The sequence below is a fragment of the Coregonus lavaretus genome, assembly GCF_964263955.1.
Source record: "Coregonus lavaretus genome assembly, chromosome: 4".
Taxonomy (NCBI): Eukaryota; Metazoa; Chordata; class Actinopteri; order Salmoniformes; family Salmonidae; genus Coregonus; species Coregonus lavaretus.
This window is the reverse complement of record NC_139991.1, coordinates 53,293,352-53,316,481: the sequence shown is the minus strand read 5'-3', so window position 1 is coordinate 53,316,481 and position 23,130 is coordinate 53,293,352. Positions and strand designations below refer to the sequence as shown.

Sequence of the window (23,130 nt, the reverse complement as noted above, 5' to 3'; positions counted from 1 at the left end):
CTTCAGTAAAGACTTAAAGTTCGAGACCGAGTCTGCGTCCCTCACATGGATAGGCAGACCATTCCATAAAAATGTAGCTCTATAGGAGAAAGACCTGCCTCCAGCTGTTTGCTTAGAAATTCTAGGGACATAAGGAGGCCTGCATCTTGAAATCAGCCCTAGCCTTACCAGAAAGCCAGTGTAGATAGGCTAGCACTGGAGTGATATTATCACATTTATGGGTTCTAGTCAAGATTTTAGCAGACGTATTTAGCACTAACTGAAGTTTATTGAGTGCTTTATCTTGGTAGCCGGAGAGTAGAGCATTGCAGTAGTCTAATCTAGATGTGACAAAAGCATGGATTGCCTTTTATGCATCATTTTCTGACAAAAGGTTTCTGATTTATGAAATGTTACCAAGATGGAAAAAAGCTGCCCTTGATACGTTCGTCAAAAGAGAGATCAGGGTCCAGAATAACGCTGAGGTCCTTCACAGTTTTATTTGAGACGACTGTACAAACATCAGGATTAATTGACAGATCAAACAGCAGAACTCTTTGTTTCTTGGGACCTAGAACTAGCACTTCTCTTTTGTCCGAGTTTAAAGGTAAAACATTTGCTGCCATCCACTTCCTTATGTCTGAAACGAAGGCTTCCAGGTTAGGCAATTTTGGGGCTTCACCATGTTTCATCGAAATGTACAGCTGTGTGTCATAGCAGTGAAAGTTGACATTGTGTTTCCAAATGACATCACCAAGAGGTAGAATATAGAGTGAAAACAATAGTGGTCCTAAAACGGAACCTTGAGGAACACCAACACTTACCATTGATTTGTCAGAGGACAAACCATCCACAGAGACAAACTGATATCTTTCCGACAGATAAGATCCAAACCAGGCAAGACTTTCAGTGTAGACCAAATAGGGTTTTCAATCTCTCCAAAAGAATGTGGTGATCGATGGTGACAAAAGCGGCACTAAGGTCATGGAGCACAAGAACAGATGCAGAGCCTTGCTCTGATGTCATTAAAAGGTAATTTACCACCTTCACGAGTGCAGTCTTAATACTATGATGGGGTCTAAAACCAGACTGGAGTGTTTCGTATACAGTGCATTCGGAAAGTATTCAGACCCCTTGACGTTTTCCACATTTTGTGACGTTACAGCCTTATTCTAAAATTGATTGGGAAAAAAATGTACGTAAGTATTCAGACCCTTTGCTATGAGACTCGAAATTGAGCACAGGTGCATCCTGTTTCCATTGATCATCCTTGAGATGTTTCTACAACTTGATTGGAGTCCACCTGTGGTAAATTCAATTGATTGGACATGACTTGGAAAGGCACACACCTGTCTATATAAGGTCCCACAGTTGACAGTGCAAAAACCAAGCCATGAGGTCGAAGGAATTGTCCGTAGAGCTCCGAGACAGGATTGTGTCGAGGAAAAGATCTGGGTAAGGATACCAAAAAATGTCTGCAGCATTGAAGGTCCCCAAGAACACAGTGGCCTCCATCATTCTTAAATAGAAGAAGTTTGGAACCACCAAGACTCTTCCTAGAGCTGGCCGCCCAGCCAAACTGAGCAATTGGGGGAGAAGGGCCTTGGTCAGGGAGGTGACCAAGAACCTGATGGTCACTCTGACAGAGCTCCAGAGTTCCTCTGTCAAGATGGGAGAACCTTCCATAAGGACAACCATCTCTGCAGCACTCCACCAATCAGGTAGTGTGGCCAGACGGAAGCCACTCCTCAGTAAAAGGCACATGACAGCAAGCTTGGAGTTTGCCAAAAGGCACCTGTTGTGTCGAGTTTCTCTGGTGTCGAGTACTTCAGGATGTAAGAGAATAGTTAAACACTTAGATGGAGAGTTGGTTCAGAGGTATTTAATATTACAGTACTGGATTCGCATGACAAGCGGTACGGGCGTAGCCTATTGTCATCCGAATGATAGGCATACGAAATCTCTCCGTTTATATACAGCTTTGCAAGCTAATTCCATCCAACAGTTGCCAACCATTATTGAGTGTCACTCCCAACAACAATAGTATCATCTTGCAACCCAGTCAGCTCGCACCCTAATAAGGATATTCCATCACGTACTCATTCTAAGATTAACAAAAGTGGCCCCCAAGCTATCTTGGCACGCAGACCTTCTGGCACCCACCAGTGACAGAAATAATAACATGGCATGTCCTCATGAGATCAAAGACATTAACAAATACTATAAAAAGGAATCTCAGACCATGAGAAACAAGATTCTCTGGTCTGATGAAACCAATATTGAACTCTTTGGCCTGAATGCCAAGCGTCACGTCTGGAGGAAACCTGGCACCATCCCTACGATGAAGCATGGTGGTGGCAGCATCATGTTGTTGGGATGTTTTTCAGTGGCAGGGACTGGGAGGCTAGTCAGGATTGAGCGAAAGATGAACAGAGAAAGGTACAGGGAGATCCTTGATGAAAACCTGCTCCAGAGCGCTCAGAACCTCAGACTGGGGTGAAGGTTCACCTTCCAACAGGACAACGACCCTAAGCAAAACAGCCAAGACAACACAGGGGTGGCTTCGGGACAAGTCTCTGAATGTCCTTGAGTGGCCCAGCAAGAGACCTGAAAATAGCTGTGCTGCGACGCTCCCCATCCAACCTGAGAGCTTAAGAGGATCTGCAGAGAAGAATGGGAGAAACTCTTCAAATACAGGTGTGCCAAGCTTGTAGCATCATACCCAAGAAGATCCCCAGGACCACCCATACACAAAAAATGTATGCACGCATGACTGTAAGTCACTTTGGATAAAAGCGTCTGCTAAATGGCATTTTATTAAGACTTGAGGCTGTAATCCCTGCCAAAGGTGCTTCAACAAAGTACTGAGTAAAGGGTCTGAATACCTATGTAAATGTGATATTTCTGGTTTTTCTTTGTTATTTGTTGTGCAAAAAAATCCAAAATCCTGTTTTTGCTTTGTCATTGTGTGGTGTTGTGTGTAGATTGATGAGGGGGGAAAAACTATTTAATCAATTTTAGAATAAGGCTGTAACATAGCAAAATGTGGAAAAAGTCAAGGGGTCTGAATACTTTCCGAATGCACTGTACATTATTTGACTTCAGGAAGGCAGTGAGTTGCTGAGCAACAGCTTTTTCTAAAAATGTTGAGAGGAATGGGAGATTCAATATAGGGCTTTTAGTGAGTTTGGTACACATCCTGAGGATAGGGAGCCATTTATTATGTTCAACATAGGAGGGCCAAGCACAGGAAGTAGTTTTTTCAGTAGTTTAGTTGGAATAGGGTCCAGTAGGCAGCTGGAAGGTTTAGAGGCCATGACTATTTTCGTGAATGTGTCGAGAGATAAAGTATTAAAAAACTTGAGTGTCTCCATTGATCCTAGATCCTGGCAGTTCTGTGCAGACTCAGGACAACTGAGTTTTGGAGAAATACGCAGATTCAAAGAGTCCGTAATTTGCTTTCTAATTATCATGATCTTTTCGTAAAAGAAGTTCATGAATTCATCACTGCTGAAGTGAAGGCCATCTTTACTTGGGGAATGCTGCTTTTTAGTTAGCTTTGCGACAGTATCAAAAATACATTTTGGATTGTTTTTATTATCCTCAATCAGGTTGGAAAAGTAGGCTGATCGAGCAACGGTGAGGGCTCTTCAATATTGCACAATACTGTCTTTCCAAGCTGGTCGGAAGAATTGGTTTAGCACCATTTCCGTGCAATATTCTGGAAGCTTGCTTCAGGGCTCGGGTATTTTCTGTATACCAGGGAGCTAATTTCTTTATTGTATGTTTGATGTCTCATCGGAGGTCATAGCAGGCTTTCTTTTATGCGTCCATGTACGTGTCCCATTCCTTGTAAGCGGTAGCTCTAGCATTTAGCCCTGCACGGATATTGCCTGTAATCCATGGTTTTTGGTTAAAGTCTCCGCCCACCAGAAACGCTGCCTCTGGGTGAGCAGTTTCTTGTTTGTTATTGGCCCCATACAGTTCGTTGAGTGCTAGAGTGGTGTTGGCTTGGGGTGGGACGTAGACAGCTGTGATAATTACGGATGAGAACTCTCTTGGTAGATAAAAGGGTCTGCAGCTTACCATGAGGTATTCTATACCAAATTAGCTTGCTGAATAAACTAAGTTAGTCTATTCCTAGAAAACATTGAACCGCTGTAGTTTACAACAATTATAGTTTCTGAGGTGGAAGTTTGGAGAGTTATATTTGAGTGTTTCAGTGAAACGTAAGTGAGGGAGGCCCCGCTCTCTCGCTTTCCCAGATGTTTAGTTCATTTCATTCCGATCTCCTTAGCATTATTGTAGCCATTTTCTGTAGCCTGTCAACTATGCGTCTGTCTATCCCTGTTCTCTCCTCTCCGCACAGGCCATACAAACGCTTCACACCGCGTGGCTGCTGCCTCTCTAACCTGGTGGTCCCTGCACGCACGGCCCACATGGAGTTCCAGGTCTCCGGCAGCCTCTGGAACTGCCGTTCTGTGGCCAACAAGGCAGAGTTCATCTCAGCCTATGCTACCCTCCAGTCCCTCGACTTCTTGGCGCTGACGGAAACATGGATTACCACTGAAAACACTGCTACTCCTACTGCTCTCTCCTCGTCTGACCATGTGTTCTCGCATACCCCGAGAGCATCTGGTCAGCGGGGTGGTGGCACAGGAATCCTCATCTCTCCCAAGTGGACATTCTCTCTTTTTCCCCAGACCCATCTGTCTATCTCCTCATTTAAATTCCATGCTGTCACAGTCACTAGCCCATTCAAGCTTAACATCCTTATCATTTATCGCCCTCAAGGTTCCCTTGGAGAGTTCATCAATGAGCTTGACGCCTTGATAAGTTCCTTTCCTGAGGATGGCTCACCCCTCACAGTTCTGGGTGACTTTAACCTCCCTACGTCTACCTTTGACTCATTTCTCTCTGCCTCCTTCTTTCCACTCCTCTCCTCTTTTGACCTCACCCTCTCACCGTCCCCCCCTACTCACAAGGCAGGCAATACGCTTGACCTCATCTTTACTAGATGCTGTTCTTCTACTAATCTCACTGCAACTCCCCTCCATGTCTCCGACCACTACTTTGTATCCTTTTCTCTCTCGCTCTCCTCCAACACTACTCACTCTGCCTCTACTCAGATGGTAAGGTGCCGTCGCAACCTTCGCTCTCTCTCTCCCGCTACTCTCTCCTCTTCCATCCTATCATCTCTTCCCTCTGCTCAATCCTTCTCCCTCCAATCTCCTGATTCTGCCTCCTCAACCCTCCTCTCCTCCCTTTCTGCATCCTTTGACTCTCTATGTCCCCTATCCTCCCAGCCAGCTCGGTCCTCCGCTCCTGCTCCGTGGCTTGACGACTCATTGCAAGCTCACAGAACAGGGCTCCGGGCAGCCGAGCGGAAATGGAGGAAAACTAGACTCCCTGCGGACCTGGCATATTTTCACTCCCTCCTCTCTACATTTTCTTCCTCTGTTTCTGCTGCTAAAGCCACTTTCTACCACTCTAAATTTCAAGCATCTGCCTCTAACCATAGGAAGCTCTTTGCCACCTTCTCTGCCTCTAACCATAGGAAGCTCTTTGCCACCTTCTCCTCCCTGCTGAATCCCCCCCCCCCCCCCCCCCCCCTCTCTGTGGATGACTTCGTCAACCATTCTGAAAAGAAGGTTGACGACATCCGATCCTCGTTTGTTAAGTCAAATGACACTGCTGGTCCTGCTCACACTGCCCTACCCTATGCTTTGACTTATTTCTACCCTCTCTCTCCAGATGAAATCTTGCGACTTGTGACGGCCGGCCGCCCAACAACCTGCCCGCTTGACCCTATCCCCTCCTCTCTTCTCCAGACCATTTCCGGAGACCTTCTCCCTTACCTCACCTCGCTCATCAACTCATCCTTGACCGCTGGCTATGTCCCTTCCGTCTTCAAGAGAGCGAGAGTTGCACCCCTTCTCAAAAAACCTACACTCGATCCCTCTGATGTCAACAACTACAGACCAGTATCCCTTCTTTCTTTTCTCTCCAAAACTCTTGAGCGTGCCGTCTTTAGCCAACTTTCTTGCTATCTCTCTCAGAATGACCTTCTTGATCCAAACCAGTCAAGTTTCAAGACTGGTCATTCAACTGAGACTGCTCTTCTCTGTGTCACGGAGGCTCTCCGCACTGCTAAATCTAACTCTTTCTCCTCTGCTCTTGTCCTTCTAGACCTGTCTGCTGCCTTTGATACTGTGAACCATCAGATCCTCCTCTCCACCCTCTCCGAGTTGGGCATCTCCGGCGCGGCTCACTCCTGGATTGCGTTCTACCTGACAGGTCGCTCCTACCAAGTGGCGTGGCGAGAATCTGTCTCCGCACCACGTGCTCTCACCACTGGTGTCCCCCAGGGCTCAGTTCTAGGCCCTCTGCTATTCTCGCTATACACCAAGTCACTTGGCTCTGTCATATCCTCACATGGCCTCTCCTATCATTGCTACCCAGACGACACACAACTAATCTTCTCCTTTCCCCCTTCTGATAACCAGGTGGCGAATCGCATCTCTGCATGTCTGGCAGACATATCAGTGTGGATGACGGATCACCACCTCAAGCTGAACCTCGGCAAGACGGAGCTGCTCTTCCTCCCGGGGAAGGACTGCCCGTTCCATGATCACGCCATCACGGTTGACAACTCCGTGGTGTCCTCCTCCCAGAGTGCAAAGAGCCTTGGCATGACCCTGGACAACACCCTGTCGTTCTCCGCTAACATCAAGGCGGCAACCCGATCCTGTAGGTTCATGCTCTACAACGTTCGGAGAGTACGACCCTGCCTTACTCAGGAAGTGGCACAGGTCCTAATCCAGGCACTTGTCATCTCCCGTCTGGATTTCTGCAACTCGCTGTTGGCTGGGATCCCTGCCTGTGCCATTAAACCCCTACAACTCATCCAGAATGACGCAGCCCGTCTGGTGTTCAACCTTCCCAAGTTCTCTCACGTCACCCCACTCCTTCGCACACTCCACTGGCTTCCAGTTGAAGCTTGCATCTGCTACAAGACCATGGTGCTTGCCTACGGAGCTGTGAGGGGAACGGCACCTCCGTACCTTCAGGCTCTGATCAGTCCCTACACCCAAACGAAGGGCATTGCGTTCATCCACCTCTGGCCTGCTGGCCCCTCTACCTCTGCGGAAGCACAGTTCCCGCTCAGCCCAGTCAAAACTGTTCGCTGCTCTGGCACCCCAATGGTGGAACAAGCTCCCTCACAACGCCAGGACAGCGGAGTCACTCACCACCTTCCGAAGACACTTGAAACCCCACCTCTTTAAGGAATACCTGGGATAGGATAAAGTAATCCTTCTACCCCCCCACCCCCCCTTACCCCCCCCCCCCCCAAAAAAAAAATACATATTCTAAAGTGGTTATCCCACTGGCTATAAGGTGAATGCACCAATTTGTAAGTCGCTCTGGATAAGAGCGTCTGCTAAATGACGTAAATGTAAATGTAAATATCAGGTGAACAACAGCTCCTTAAGGCACTGTTAACACTGATCCCAGAGCAAAGACACTCACTTAAATCCTGCAAGACATTTCACTCTGCACCTTAGGTTAAAAAAATACCATGATTTATTTGACAACTTGGGTTCCCATGTTGACAGGCTTTTCCTGAACTTGGGGACCCATAGGAGCACTTTAAGAGGATATTCCTAAGAGAGCGAATTAGCTCAGACCTTTGCTGCTGCCATGCAACATTCATTGTTTTAATTGTTTTACATATTAAGAGCAAGTCATTTTGTGTGGAGATGTGGAGCTCTAAATCCTATTTCATTGCTGGGGTCACATTAATTAACACTATGTTGGATCCTTGTTCCAGGGGTCTGCTGGAGGAGCTGAAATATTAAAGTGACAAGAAAGCGTAATTTAGAAAGGTAACAACAGAGCCAGAAACCATCTGGTTAGTCAGTGGGGTGTGTGTATGTGCTTATGTGCTGGCATGTCTTCTCAGTACAGTATGTGCTCAGCATTATCTGTAATGAGATACGCAGCAATTTACCTTAATTACATTTGTTAAGAAACTGATTTGCGTATTTAGGTTCCTTGATGTTTTGATTAGGCTCTCTGACTGAATGATTATGGCAATTTAGTTGGTCCCTGCACTTACTATACTTTACACTAATTACTGTACTGTAGCTTATCCTTAGTTTTAAGTTCTAGTATGTACAGTCTGTACTAAAACTTAAAATTAAATGTAAGCTACAGAGATAGCTTAAACCCCCCAATAAATAAATAAATGTGTTATTGTGTAATTTGTGCTAGTTTGGTTTAACAGCGAGCAATCTTTGTTTAGTCCCAGGGGAGCAGTGTGATGTGGCGCTCTACCTGTTACCAACAGCTGTGGATTTGCCATTGGTCTTATTAGTGGGTTTATCCACATTGAGGAAATGTTTGCTTATGATTCAATGAGTCCAGACTGTAGGATTTGAGCGGGAGGCGCAGAATGTCACCGACTGACATGCTAGATTCCTCTCTAATAATGGTTTTAGGAGGATCTTAAGGGATAAGCCAACAACCGACACACATATCCTTCCTTTATATATCCATGTAATATAGGCATAGCCATATCTGTATGTGTATATATTCCATGAGCCATACTATTAGTTTCTTATGAAAGTGCAAGGCCAGAGTACTAGGAAATGAACTTGTTTGCAGTAGCGGTGTGAGGGTAAAATCACTGGGGAAGCTAAGCCAAGCCAGTAAAAAAGCCATATTACAACCTATGTTGTGATATTTGCGTTGTTTGCTCTATAACCCATTCGTTCATACACCACCGTGATATACAATAAGGCCGTGACAACAAAAAGACAACAGTCACACAGTGGCGGAATAAATGTAACGACACATACAGTATGTTTGTTTCATCACAAAACTGGAGTGCAACGTCTGTCCAGTGAAGTCCACAAAGCATATATTGCATGTAACAAACAGCTATATCACCTGCAGCATGGTCAAGCAAGTTTAATATTTTCTACAGTTTACAAAACAACTACTAATTTAGAACCACAGAGTTACCGCAAGTTAGCACAAAGACAACAGGAGCACTGCCTCCGCTATTCCAGCACCATTTCAACTTAAACATTGAAACATCATCAAATCAACAAGGCTATATATGCTTAGTTTAATACACTGAAAACAAACTTAAAGATACCAAAAACGATTTATTCCAATCAATATTGCTAAATATCATGTGGCTGCTCATGGTACTGATTTATGTTTGTGTGTGTGTGTGTGTGTGTGTGTGTGTGTGTGTGTGTGTGTGTGTGTGTGTGTGTGTGTGTGTGTGTGTGTGTGTGTGTGTGTGTGTGTGTGTGTGTATGTATGTGTGTGTGTGTGTGTGTGTGTGTGTGTGTGTGTGTGTGTGTGTGTGTGTGTGTGTGTGCATGCTTGCGTGTGCGCGCAAGTAAAACAATAAAAATTGACTCACCCTACTTGTAGACTAGTTGAATGCCAATGTCATCCTCCTCTCTTTCATGTTGGCAAAACGGTCTATGGCTATGTCATACAGTACCCTTTTAGTTTTTGTTTTCATAGGCTGCCTCGCTAAAATGCTTGCTAGCCTAACTTCCTCGCATGGGCAAAAATGAACCAGCTAAGTTAGCTAGCTAGTTAACGTGAGCCTACTAGGTTACAACTAGGCTACATATTGAACTTCAATCGTCTCAGGCCAGTGGCACAATGTATGAATTAATAGTTAGATTAGAATCGCCGTCATATAATCATTGGCCTGTAAAGAGAATTAAGTCAAAACCACAAGTCTAAATCCACATCTCCAGCCATGGCTTAGGAAAGGGCTGATTTAGCAAGCTAGCTACTGCAGGACATCAACACAAGCAGACCAGAAACAGACACGTATGACTGACAATTATGAAGTTTTGCTTAGAATGTGATTTGATTGGTGTGAATCCAAACTGGCCTCCGTCTGTGTTAATGATCCCTGTCTTATTGTGCTTGGAAGCTAGGGGGTGAGAGATGAGTAACAAAATATGCAGTGTGTTGGCACTTTACATATCCAACTGATGACTTCATAGATGGAGAGCCCGCCTACAGGTATGTCCCCGTCCATTTGTTCATCTTCTGTCCCCTCATTCTGCACCTGCACCTTTTTCCCGTTCTCTCCACTCTTTTGTGCTTTCTCCTTTTGCCCACACCCCTTTCACGTTGTCGCCACCTTATCGTCCCTTTTCCAGCACCCTTCATTCTTAATTTCACCCCTGGCTGGTTCACTTGCTCCCCGTCCCTCGTGGCTCAGAAGGAGAGACGGAAATTGGAAGAGGAAAGAGAAATGGAAAGAACAAGATGTGCCCTTTGGCTGACCTCTTGTTCAACACCCACGGCTGGGAGATGGTCCACTTTGTTTTGTGTGCTAAATAACATCATTTCTCTCATTTAATTTCCTCAGTTTTAGAACCATACAATGCCAATGTGAATTATCTTAAGACATGTATAGAATAAATCAAACAACACACCCTTTTTCCACACACGTGTGTGCTTGTGTGTGTGTGTGTCCTCTTCTTCTCTGTCACCCTCTCTGGTGTACTGTATGTGTCGTCATCTTTAATCTTCTTGTCCCATTGTTCTCTATAGACCACAGGTAAGTGGGAGCAGCCCCTGCAGAATGCAGAATGACAGCACCTGCCGAAGGTACAAACAGCAACACTACAAACAATGAGCCTCTGTTTGATGTCAAGCATTCATCTGTTTCCTGCTCCTACAAATTGTAGCATTGGTGTGGGCTTTAATCAGGGGTGGGAGGTGACGTGGAGAGAGAGAGAGAGGAGAGGAAGAAAGAGAGAGAAATGGACGTTGTATCTCTCTTTTCCATCTATTCGTATGATGAGTAGCTCATAAGTAGCTAATTTCATCACATACTTATATGTTTTCATATACTGTAAAGAAAGGTGCTGTGTAAGGACTAGCAAGCAGAGAACATAACGGAAACCAATTCTTCTTCTTCCATGGGTTTATAGGTTTACTTGAAGGACTGTAACTTAATGGTACTGACAGAAGAACACAAGGGGCTGTTCTTCACTGCCACGGAGGAAGCATGACTTTGCCACCAGTGCCCTCCTCATGTTCTCCAATCCACACAGTGATTTAGTGGGGAGTGTACTCTGTATCCACTCACAGACCCAACAAGTGGCTCAACTGGAGATTGCATAGGAATCTGAAGGGCAGCCTCATGATTAATTCTCCATCATGGTTCTGTCTGTATGAAATGATCTCCTGGCTATTTGCAACAGAAGGAGACCATTGTATAACAGACAAACACTGCTCTTTGTGGAGAATAAGAGGAGAGTGAGTGAGATGTGACATGTTGATGGATGGTTGTGTGGAGGAGTGGGTCTTGGATATGGTTATAGGGCCAGGAGATTCTTCTGATCAGAGCAGGAACAACGTGGGCGCTCTGTTCCTCTGTATTCCTGTATTCTAGACACCCTTTGATCAGATAATTGCCCCTCAGGCCCAGAGTTTGAAGGCCCTAAGGGTCACTATGGCAACGTGGCTCGCTGTCCGATGTTCCAGTGAGTGGTCTTTAGTGGGCCCAGCTTGTGTGGGAAGGGGTGCTGGGTGTGCTGAAAGAAACAGGTTGACATGCTCCATGGGGCACACTGGTCAGTTTAATTGTATCTCTTTAAAAAACAATACATTTGGAATTTAAAAAAATAAAAGGAAAAATAAAATATTATTAAAAAAACAAAAAAAAACACAACAGAGCATTTTACGTGTAATGCCTGTGTTAAATTAATGAAGTTCATGGTGAAAGGTAAAATAGGTGCGTGCTTATATATGTCCTGTTTCACTGTATGTACAAGTGGGTAACCTGTACAAGTGTGAGGTGTGAAATGTGTTTTTTGCATATCCCAACTCCCCCTGAGACACTCTCAGAGAGTGGGGTCACAGCCATGGTGAAATGTAGGTCTGTATATGGTAACAATACAGTTTCACATTTAAAGTGGAAGATAGGACAACCTTATGCAGAGGCTGTTGCATGAGTGGATTCCTTCATCCTCCGATTTGCTGAAAGTCACACAGTGGGACTCTGTAGCTCAATTGGTAGAGCATGGCGCTTGTAACGCCAGGGTAGTGGGTTCGATCACCGGGACCACCCCATACGTAAAAATGTATGCGCACATGACTGTAAGTGGCTTTGGATAAAAGCGTCTGCTAATTGGCATATTATTTATTATTATTATTACGTGTGTGTCATATCAAATCAAATCAAATTGTATTTGCCACATGCGCCGAATACAACAGGTGTAGACCTTACAGTGAAATGCTTACTTACAAGCCCTTAACCAACAATGCAGTGTGTGTGTGTGTGTGTGTGTGTGTGTGTGTGTGTGTGTTTTGCACAGAGAATTGTGTTTTGCGCAACAACAAAAAAAGCCCTGCTCTGAGTGGAATTGGTTTCTCCTACACTGTGCAAATAGCCCATCTTTGTTGCTATGCTAATGCTCCACTACAGACTATGCAATGGCTCCCAGATGCATAATGACAGAATCACACAAGGTAGCATCTTGTTTTACAGCAGTGATCCGATCACAAACACTCCAACCTACACATCGCACCATACTAGATATTTTATCTTGCTCTCTCTCCCACTCATCATTTCTGTTCAGTGTACGCACACACTCTCTCTCGTTCTTTCTTTCTGTCTCTCTCTCATGGACCATGCAGGTGTAATAAATGAAAATATGTCCACCATTCATATTGGTGCGCGAGCACACACACACACACACACACACACACACACACACACACACACACACACACACACACACACACACACACACACACACACACAGTATAGTAGGGGAGTGTCGTATGCTTACTAGACCATTGTTTTTTAAAGGTTCGTTTTGACTTGTTGTGACTAGTTTTTAATTCCTTTTTTTAAAATCCCTCAGACATGCCTCAATTGCAAAATACAATTTGAACTTCCTGAAATTATTTAATCTAGGATAGACTAAAAGCACAGGTCAGTGGTGGCTTTCAACGTGTGTGTGTGTGTGTGTCAGTGTAAGTAATTTAGGGATATAACAAGTGATTTCTGTGAGTAGCTCATCCACCAGTCTGTTGTGAAATAAAGTATTCTTTGCTGGGGGCTGATTTGGGTATAATCCTAAACACTATTATTCCTACAGGAAAAACGGATTATGCTTATTCTTCCATAATACATTCCCTTGCTGATAGATTTGGAAATGTAGGTGACTCAACACAAATACTATCTCCCCCTAAAATGCTATGGCAAATGTCCAAGAGATTATATTAATCTCCAACAATGCACCCATATCAACACAGAAGTACAGAAGTTTCTGAAATAGGACATTGTTTATTGAACAGTACAAAGCATGTTTGACATGGGTATGAGTGGTCAACTCTGACATCCTGCAATCCTGTTTATAAAGCTTCGTAAAACTCCTGGTTTAATAATACAAATGATTAATAATATAATAACACATATAACAGTAATAATAATATAAATATTTTTTATGAAACAACATTGCTTTTAACTCTCCTATCTTTCAGTAAAGGTATATTTGACTGCGTAATGGCACTGGAATGGTTGTAAGCTTTGTATTCTGCAAACTGTAGTCGGAAGTCCGCAGTCAACCGTTTTAGACCATACAAGGATGATGTATGCTTATGTTTTGCAGTAGTGACATTTTATTATTTTCTTAAAAGCACTTTGGAAGTCTTTGTTGAAGTATGCGTAAATTATGGGATTCAGTAGGGAGTTGGAGTACCCGAGCCAGTTAATGACGTCCTCGAGCCACTTTGGCATTTGGCACGACTGGCAAAAGGGCATTACCAGGGCGACGATAAAGAAAGGCAGCCAGCAAAATATAAAAGTGCCCATAATAATACCCAGCGTCTTTACAGTTTTGCGCTCTCTGGCCATGGCCATCTTTCTCTTTGCCTCCATGTTCTTATCGTGTCTGCTCTCAAAGAGCGGTTCGGAGTTGGGGGTGTTGGGGAGTGGCAGGTTGCTTTTCGAGTTGCTGGGAACCTCGATGATCTCCAGCGACTCGCCGTCCTCCGCGTGCTTGACGGCGCCGTTTACGCACAGGGTCGGTTTGGGCTCCACGCTCCTCTTCCAGCTTTTACTCGGGTCCCCGTTGGTCCTCTTGTGGAACAGAGCAGGGGACAGTGCCAAACGAGAATCAGACACTTTCTTTTTATCTGTTTTACGCACTGTTCTCCTGATTCTAAACCTGGCGGCTTTGAATATCCGTCCATACAAGACTAACATGAGTATCAACGGAATGTAGAACGCGCCGAATGTTGAGTAGATTGTGTACCAGGGGTCTCGACTAATGACGCACTGCTCGGGATTTGCTATGTCCTCGGCCTTACTACTCGGCTGGGAACGCATGATCAACATGGGTGGAACAGAGATAGAGAACCCGACAAACCAAGTGACACTGATCAGAACCGCCGCTCTTCTGGGCGTCCTCTTCTTCATATACTCTATGGGTTCGGTAATGGCCCAGTACCTGTCCAAGGCGATGGCGCACAGGTGCAGTATGGATGATGTACAACATAACACATCTAAAGAGATAAAAATGTCACACGGTACCTGTCCGAGAGCCCACCTGTTTAAGACTTGGTAAAGGGCCGCCATTGGCAACACCAGAACTGATACCATCAGATCAGTCACGGCCAGAGACCCGATCAGATAGTTCCCTACATTCTGAAGATTTCTCTCCAGGGCGATAGCTGCAACCACACACGCGTTACCAAATATGGCACAGAGAATGAGCGCGGCCAGGAGAAAGGACGGGAAGATTTGGGAACTTAGTTTCACCTCCTCTGAATCAGCTGTCGAGGTTTCGTTTTGAAAATCAAATAGAAACCATGCGGCCGTCGAGTTGTTTCTTTCCTCCATGTTGATGAAAAAGGAAGCGCTCCTCAGTTACTTTGTATCATCTCCAGTGCGCAACAGAGCTCCACCCTTGGAGACCGCATGGTGATCTTGAACTGGACTCTCTGTGCCGCGCGCTTAGCATTGCATACACTCTGTGCCAGTTGGTGACGACTGACGAGGCGGTACATTTATACCAGTGATGGAAAATACGTCAGTTGGCTGTGAGGTTGAAGAGAGATTTTCTGTCCACACCTACAGTTGGACTCTCTGAGGGAGTGCGCGCAGTGAGATGCAGGTGCTATCAACCCTTTACCAACAGGTTTTGATAGAGCGGCAATGACAATTAATTGGCATAGACACACACACACATACATACACACACACACACACACACACACACACACACACACACGCACAAGACACACACACACACACACACACACACACACACTGGGTTTTCAACGTTTTTATTTGTATTATGTATTCATTATTCAATGTTTAGAGAAGAGCAAGAGCCTAAATTCTTCTCGAAAACCCCAGCTGTAACGGAAACAGTAGGGCTATGCCTATCCTTTCTCAATTATGAAAATAATAAAAACGAATCTGCCATTGCTGTTCTTGCTTCAAAATAAAGATATAGAATTTATTGAAGTTTCCCCTCAGATCAGCACCATGGCCAGCGTAACTCGCTGTGAGCAGGTCTGATGCTGCCACCTGGCGAAGGCCTACATGGCAGAGAGGATGACTTATGAAGTTTGGTGCATCTGACGCTCCGTAACTAGAAGCAATGACGTCATTGCCCTCTAACCTTCCGGAGTTCGACGAATTTTTCTTCTATTAAAATGTAAATTACTCGTTTCGAGGGAACGCATAGGAATTTGGAAATCCCAGGTAGGATATGGTATTTTATCAGTATGGCCATTGTTTCAAATGCTATCGTCATAAACATTTGCATTTGGCAATTTTGACCTAGCAACACACCGCCACACGAGACGAGAGGAGTTTTGTTTAGATTTTTGCTTGCTAGATGTAGCTCAAGCTGGCATGGGTTGTTTTGTAATTCATGATATTAATAATAAACATTTACTTTTGGATATTGCCTTTTTTATTGTCTTTTTTATTTACGTAATGGATAAAAGACAATATCTAAATAAAGCGTAAATGTTTATTAGCTGTTATATCATGAATTTTGCATTACGCTACTGTATAGGGCTATGGCCATGCAAGGTCAGAGTAACTGCATCTATGAGCAAGATTGAGGAGATAGGCCTACTGTGTCAATTTTGACTCTTAGTTGAAATGTTGTCCGTTATGTTAAAATGCAGGCTATATACGAATATAGGTACACATACAGTAAACCGTTTTTCAGAAAAATTCCCATTAGCCTTATCACCTGTGCTGAATGTATGTCACCTGTTCTGGTATCCTCTCCATGAGAGGAAATAAATGCTCCCTGCCTATGTGTCTGTGTGTTGGCATGTAGCCTACTGTGCCCTCTTTTTCATTGCTGTTCTCATTTGCCACAGAATCAGACATCAGTCTCAATGGACAACCAAGGCGCGGTGGCTATGCTCCGCTGCAGGAGGTGTCGTAAAGGCTTTGTAGATGCAACGTGCCTGCATCCGGTGGGTGACAGTGGGTTACTTTTACAGCTAGTATAGTGTATGTAAAGCACATCGGAAAGCATTCTAGTTCTGACTCCCAAGGCAATATTTCATAGGCTGTGCATCAAGCATCTCATGCTGCATTCGCACAGGCAGCCCAATTCAGATAATTTTTCCACTAATTGGTATTTTGACCAATCACATCAGAGCTTTCACATCAGATCTTTTTCAGAGCTGATCTGAAGAAACAAAGCCTCAGAGTAGTAATCTTATTCATTGTAATCTAAAAGGCTAAACTGATCCTAAATCAGCACCCCTACTCTGAGACATGTGTTACACACAGCCCCTGATGTGCCCTGCCTTAGACTGCAAAAACATCCAAGTAATGTTGGGTGTAGCAAAGGTCAGTGACTGCAGTCCAAACAATCCTGTCATTCCCTCCTAAAGTTCATGAAGTCAGTAAGATGACCAATAGCTCACATTCCGATTCATGTAACTGTAACAGTGTTGCTTCCATCCCTCTCCTTGTCCCAACCTGGGTTGTAAAGAAGGGGTCAGCAACAGGCGCCCGCCTGTGATTTTATTTTACCCCCCAAAGTCTTTATAAGAAAAAATAAAAATGTAATGAAAGACTAAAACCACCAGTAATTCATCTTAAAGTCTGTTCCCAAGTATTCCCACGAATAAAAAATGTAATCAAGGTATGAAATGATTGTTATTTTCAAATACAAGCTCTTTTTGGGCTTAGTTGTCAATTTGCCGTGTACAAGTTATCTTAATTATGTACAGGCCCCCTGACCATCCTCTCCGACAAAAATCGGCCCACAGCTAAATCTAGTTTCCTACCCCTGATGTAAAGTATGTCAGTGGTAGGGGAGAAAATAGAGCAGCACGTCTTTTTTAGCATTTTAGTATTTGATTAGCATCCCCATTAGCCAATGCTAACACAGCAGCTACTCTTCCTGCGGTCCACACAAAACATGACATGATACAAAACATCAATAGACAATAACAACTCAAAGATAGAACTACACATATTTAAAATAAGAATACACACTTTCATACACTTAGACAAAACATCAATAGACAATAACAACTCAAGGACATAACTACATACATTTAAAATAAGTATATACACTTTTATACACTTAGGCTACTGTATATCACTAAAGAACAACAACACATAGCTTTCGCAACGCACAGCGCTGCTTTTACCTAAACCACTTAAGACACACTTATTCAATCAATCATACGTTCACATTTACGCCGGCACATACATTTCACTATCTTGCTTATATGAAATAACAGTCCATCAGACAGAGTTTCACCATAGGTCCTTCACTCCTGTTCAGTTCATAAAAGGAAAAGAACAATGTGTCTTCTCTAGAGAGAGCCAGGCTGGTGTTATAACATATGGTTAGGAGTTGACCGGGTCTGAACTGGGTAAAGATGGGAGTTTATCTCCCAACAGATAGTGCCTGATGATAACACAGAGGCAGCAGGTACATGCAGCGTCTGGCACATGAATGTTGATACACTGCCAGAGTGGATACTGACGTCAGTTCACCAGGTAAGGGTGTGTGTGTTTGTGTTTGTACAGGGGTGTGCTAGTGTTTGATTTTGCACTGTGTTCTTTTGCAACCTTTGGATCAAAATTTCAGACAAGCCTATCAGTTCTTTCTGTTCTAATGTCCTCTTTCTGCAGGCCCAGTGGGCAGTGGGGAAGCTGAACTGCGAGAACTGTGGTGCTCGCCTGGGTGGCTTCAACTTTCTCAACAGCACCAAATGCCCCTGTGGTCAGCAGTCCAGTGTGCACCTTAGCAAGAGTCGGGTCGACCAGGACCACAAACACTCCCTTCATGTGGTCAGACCCCAGACGACGAGAGGTAGGGGAGGACCGGGCTGCCTGAAGGGCGAGCCGGGGGGTTCTCACAGTGAGCAGGACAGGTCAGAGGTCGGGGAGGACTTTCTGGTTGGCTCACAGCTCTGCTGTACTTCTGTGTCCCGCCTTAATGCTGAGAGCCAACCAATCACAACACACCCAGATGCCTTTTACCAGTTGGCTGACATCAGAGCCACCCAATCAGTTCCATTGAGCTCCCCCAGCATTGTTTCTCATAGGAAGTCTGGTGCGAGGGGCAGGTTGGAACCCTCCTGTAGCTCTGACTCCCAGACTGGCCCTGTAGAAGAGACTGAGGGAGAGGTGAGGACTCGGACAGAGCAGTTGCACCCTTCACCTGGTTTGTCCTACACCCCTCATCTACTTGCCACTAGTATTATTAGGTCACCTACCTGCCTATCACCTCTGACTAGAGAGGCCCCTGGTTCTCCTCTTCTTTCCCTGAGAGGGCCAGGTGTCTCCCACATCCCTGGGGAGCAGGAGGAGGACGTGGAGGAGGACGTGGAGGAGGAGAGATGGGGGACTCCCACAGAGCTCCAGGCCCAGCTAGTAGCCGCCAATGCTTCTCCAGCCCTACAAAGGTTCAGCAAGAGAGAGAAGAACCGGCTGAAGAGCCAGAGGAGGAAACAGAGGAAGAAAGAGCGCTGGCTCCACTCCCAGGAACAGGTAAGAATTGGTCATGGCCTCAATTGAGATGGTAAGTCAAACATTCATACAGTTTAGTTTGTCCAGTATTTTAGTTACATTGCACTTTTGTGAGATTATTCTTGACCATTTTGTTGAGCTAACCAGAAGACCACAGTGGAGTCCCTGTGGTTGTTAGTCTGACAGTGTTTACCACAAGCAGTTACATGTATGGCACACATTTCCAAGTCCCTCACCTTACTTTGACTGTCTGGAAAGGGGGAAAGTTATATCTTGCCTTTGATAATGTCGTCGCTCATCAGCTAAGCAAACACAGGGCAGAAGATTAGTGAGTTGGGCGTTGCCCGCCAGGTGGGTGACTACATTTCCCTGTGTTGTCAGCAGTAGCAGAGAGATTGTTGGTTGACAGTGGCCAGTGTAGACCTACAGTGTATATGATTGAGAGACACTTACATTACTGTGGAGTGTGGACTACAGGTACTACGCTTGTTCTAATCTGACTGACCGTAGAAAAGAACAACACCATGGCCTTCTCTTATGGTGGTACCCAGGGAGTTTAATTGTTTTTGGTTGATAGCTTTTAAGCTCGAGCCCTTCCACAAAACACTCTCGTCATGGTTACAGTCGGTCTCTGTGATATGGGTATTTTAATTGGGGTGACTAGTGCATGTCAAAAAGCCATCCGTTCTGCCCAAACCAAAGACTCTATTGCCTGTGAGTATTCTCTCACAATGACACTCGACGGGCTGATTGGAGTGCTCTCATATCATGTGAGCATCATGTGCAAAGTAAACAAAGAGATGTAAAAAGCAACAAATGGGCCAAATGTCCCCTCCCTTTCCGAAATTCAAAAGATGCAAGCACCTATGAAGTCGTGATTTGTCCAAATGATCAGTGACGACAAATCAAAGTGCCAGAAACAAAGTTCCTCATTAGTCGTCACATCCTACAGTCTGTTGACAGACGCTATGAAACCATTTATGTTACGTGCGTCTGTCCACAAGACATTAGTAGTACTATTATGTTACTGTTAGATATTATTTTCCAGATTGCCTCACTATTATTTTATCTTATTGTATATAGAGTGTGACAGGGCTGCTAACAGACAGTGAGGAGGTGGACAGAGAGGGCTACACCTGCGCAGTGTGCCTGGATGTCTACTTCAGTCCCTATAGCTGTCACCCCTGTGGCCACATCTTCTGTGAGCCCTGCCTCCGCACGCTGGCCAAGAACCGGCCGGCCAACACCCCCTGTCCCCTCTGCCGCACCCTCATCTCACACACACTCTTCCAGAAAGGTGAGCTACAGACTCCTCCCAATGTTTCCGTTATTGATAACAAATAGCTGTTTGCTCCATAGCTGTAAATGGTAAGAAGCCCTTTTAGAGTTTTAACTACATTTGTTTTATTGCCTTTTGGTTTCAGAGCTCAACCAGACAGCTAAGACTTTCTTCCCAAAGGTCTACCACTCACGGAAGCACAACTTTCAAAAAGCCAACTGTGCTAAATTGCCTCTTCCCAACTGCCAAAAACGTTTCCGCATCTTTTGGGGTGAGGTATATTGTGTATTGTGGATGTATTGTGTATTACTTTCTGTAACTCAGTTTGTCTTATTTTTGTGGGGTCTTGTAAGCTCTTATGCAACAAACATGTTATAAGTATCATGTAACTAATTAGTTTCTCACAAAGTGAATGTATTTTTTAGTTAACTAGCATGCAAAGCTTGAGCAGTTTCCTTAACAGTAACCCATTATTGTAAAGGTGTACACTAGGGACTGTGTCTGCCTCCCTCTCTGACCCCAGTCTTCCTGTTTGTATCCCAGGGTACCAGAGGCAGGAGGCTCCAGGGAGGTGGTGGCACTTTGCCCCAGCAGGCTTCGCCCTGGATGCCCTGGACCTGGCCGACATGCGCGGCTGGTTCTTCGACATTGACCTGGTCATCATCTACATCCACTCTGTCAACTGGATACTGGCCCTGTTGGTTCTTTGCCTCCTAGCATACTTCTTCTTGTCTTGAGTGCTGTTCGTATGTTTAGCCAGGGATGGCTGACCTCTAAAAATGGTACAGCTGGGGTTTCTGGGTGATGTAGTATTCTGCATTGTGCCTATTAGTGCCTACTGCCAGGTAACTCACCTGTCACCTACATATGTAAACTGGAATCAAGAGCAGTCCTGAGTAGAACTGGAACTGTGAGGTTTTTTTTTGTTGCAGTTTTGGAGGTCATGTATAAAAATACCAGTACTCACATGAAGTTGTGTATAGGCCTATTTCATATTTTGTGATAGTTTCACCCTCAATCTTTTCACTGTAAATCCACAAATGTTTTATGAGGGATAGAAGTGTAATAGAAGTGAAAATAAAATAACAATAATTTTGATTGTTTAAAAAAATCAGGTTAGGAAATGGCTTTGCACTGAGATCTATAATAATAGGCCTTTTGACAGATGTATGACCAGTGGGCCCACTCTGTCAAGGACTTCCCTCAGGTCATCAACATGAAGGCAGCATAATCACATACGTCTCATATAACTATAAACGTTTTATTCAATATACACTACATGACCAAAAGTATGTGGACACCTGCTTGTCGAACATCTCATTCCAAAATCATGGGTATTAATATGGAGTTGGTCCCCCCTTTGCTGCTATAACAGCCTCCACTCTTCTGGGAAGGCTTTCTGTATGTGACTGTAAGTACTGTTATTGTGAAATGGAAACGTCTAGGAGTAACAACGGCTCAGCCGCGAAGTGGTAGGCCACACAAGCTCACAGAACGGGACTGCCGAGTGCTGATGCGCGTAATAATCGTCTGTTGCAGGGACTTGCTTCCATTCAGCCACGAGCATTAGTGAGGTCGGGCATTGATGTTGGGCGATTAGGCCTGGCTCGCAGTTGGCGTTCCAATTCATCCCAAAGGTGTTCGATGGGGTTGAGGTCAGGGCTTTGTGCAGGCCAGTCAAGTTCTTCCACACCGATCTCGACAAACCATTTCTGTATGGACCTCGCTTTGTGCACGGGGGCATTGTCATGCTGAAACAGGAAAGGGCCTTCCCCAAACTGTTGCCACAAAGTTGGAAGCGCAGAATTGTCTAGAATGTTATTGTATGCTGTAGCGTTAAGATTTCCCTTCACTGGAACTAAGGGGCCTAGCCCGAACCATGAAAAGCAGCCCAAGACCATTATTCCTCCTCCACCAAACTTTACAGTTGGCACTATGCATTGGGGCAGGTAGCGTTCTCCTGGCATACGCCATACCCAGTTTTGTCCGAGGGACTGCCAGATGGTGAACCGTGATTAATCACTCTGGAGAACACGTTTCCACTGCGCCAGAGTCCAATGGCGGTGAGCTTTACACCCCTCCAGCCGACGCTTGGCATTGCGCATGGTGATCTTAGGCTTGTGTGCAGCTGTTCGGCCATGGAAACCCATTTCAGGAAGCTCCCGAACAACAGTTATTGTGCTGACATTGCTTCCAGAGGCAGGTTGGAACTCGGTTGTGAGTGTTGCAACCAGGACAGATTATTTTTACACGCTATGCGCTTCAGCACTCGGCGGTCCCGTTCTGTTAGCTTGTGTGGGCCTACCACTTCACGGCTGAGCCGTTGTTGCTCCTAGACGTTTCCACTTACAGTTGACCGGGCAGCTCGAGCAGGGCAGAAATTTAACAAACTGACTTGTTGGAAAGGCGGCATCCTATGACAGTGCCACATTGAAAGTCACTGAGCTCTTCAGTAAGGCCATTCTACTACCAATGTTTGTGTATAGAGATTGCATGGCTGTGTGCTCGATTTTATACACCTGTCTGCAACGGGTGTGACTGAAATAGCCGAATCCACTAATTTGAAGGGGTGTCCACATACTGTTGTATATATAGTGTATTTTAGTATTATTGCAATTTTGTGTGTTGCAGGGACTCATTGTAAAATGTTGTCTTACCAATGTGTCATTCAGTGTATTACCAATGATGGACATCTTATATACATTTTACAGAACAAATAGCCAAATCACAGGTAAGTTATGTGTCAAATGTACCGTTTTCATTGGTTTGCAATTGTGGTGACAATAATAAATGGGTTTGCTTGTAGCCTAAATGTCTGTATTCTTCTGTATCTCACATC

At 44.8% G+C, this 23,130-nt stretch overlaps 2 protein-coding genes across 2 annotated transcripts; one reads left to right on the top strand and one right to left on the bottom strand.

Moving 5' to 3' along the window:
* Positions 1-13,639: 13,639 nt before the first annotated feature.
* Positions 13,640-14,905, bottom strand: htr1ab (5-hydroxytryptamine (serotonin) receptor 1A b; the record flags this gene model as incomplete). Its single annotated transcript, XM_084160511.1, has 1 exon — positions 13,640-14,905. Exon 1 carries the CDS (start codon positions 14,882-14,884, stop codon positions 13,640-13,642), a length of 1,245 nt encoding a protein of 414 aa, XP_084016637.1. The 5' UTR covers positions 14,885-14,905.
* Positions 14,906-15,649: 744 nt separating this feature from the next.
* On the top strand, positions 15,650-23,096 carry rnf180b (ring finger protein 180b). Its single transcript, XM_084160950.1, has 8 exons — positions 15,650-15,754; positions 16,390-16,488; positions 17,939-18,037; positions 18,173-19,033; positions 20,096-20,309; positions 20,437-20,562; positions 20,835-21,711; positions 22,612-23,096. The coding sequence occupies exons 2-7, from the start codon at positions 16,408-16,410 to the stop codon at positions 21,026-21,028; spliced, it is 1,575 nt and encodes a 524-aa protein (XP_084017076.1). The 5' UTR covers positions 15,650-15,754; positions 16,390-16,407; the 3' UTR covers positions 21,029-21,711; positions 22,612-23,096.
* Positions 23,097-23,130: the final 34 nt, after the last annotated feature.

Bases quoted from the DNA above. Each gene is read 5' to 3' on its own strand.
- rnf180b (XM_084160950.1), top strand. From the start codon at position 16,408: ATGGACAACCAAGGCGCGGTGGCTATGCTCCGCTGCAGGAGGTGTCGT. The intron at 16,489-17,938 runs GTGGGTGACAGT...ATCTCCCAACAG, and splicing joins ATGCAACGTGCCTGCATCCG to ATAGTGCCTGATGATAACAC. The intron at 20,310-20,436 runs GTGAGCTACAGA...TTTTGGTTTCAG, and splicing joins ACACACACTCTTCCAGAAAG to AGCTCAACCAGACAGCTAAG.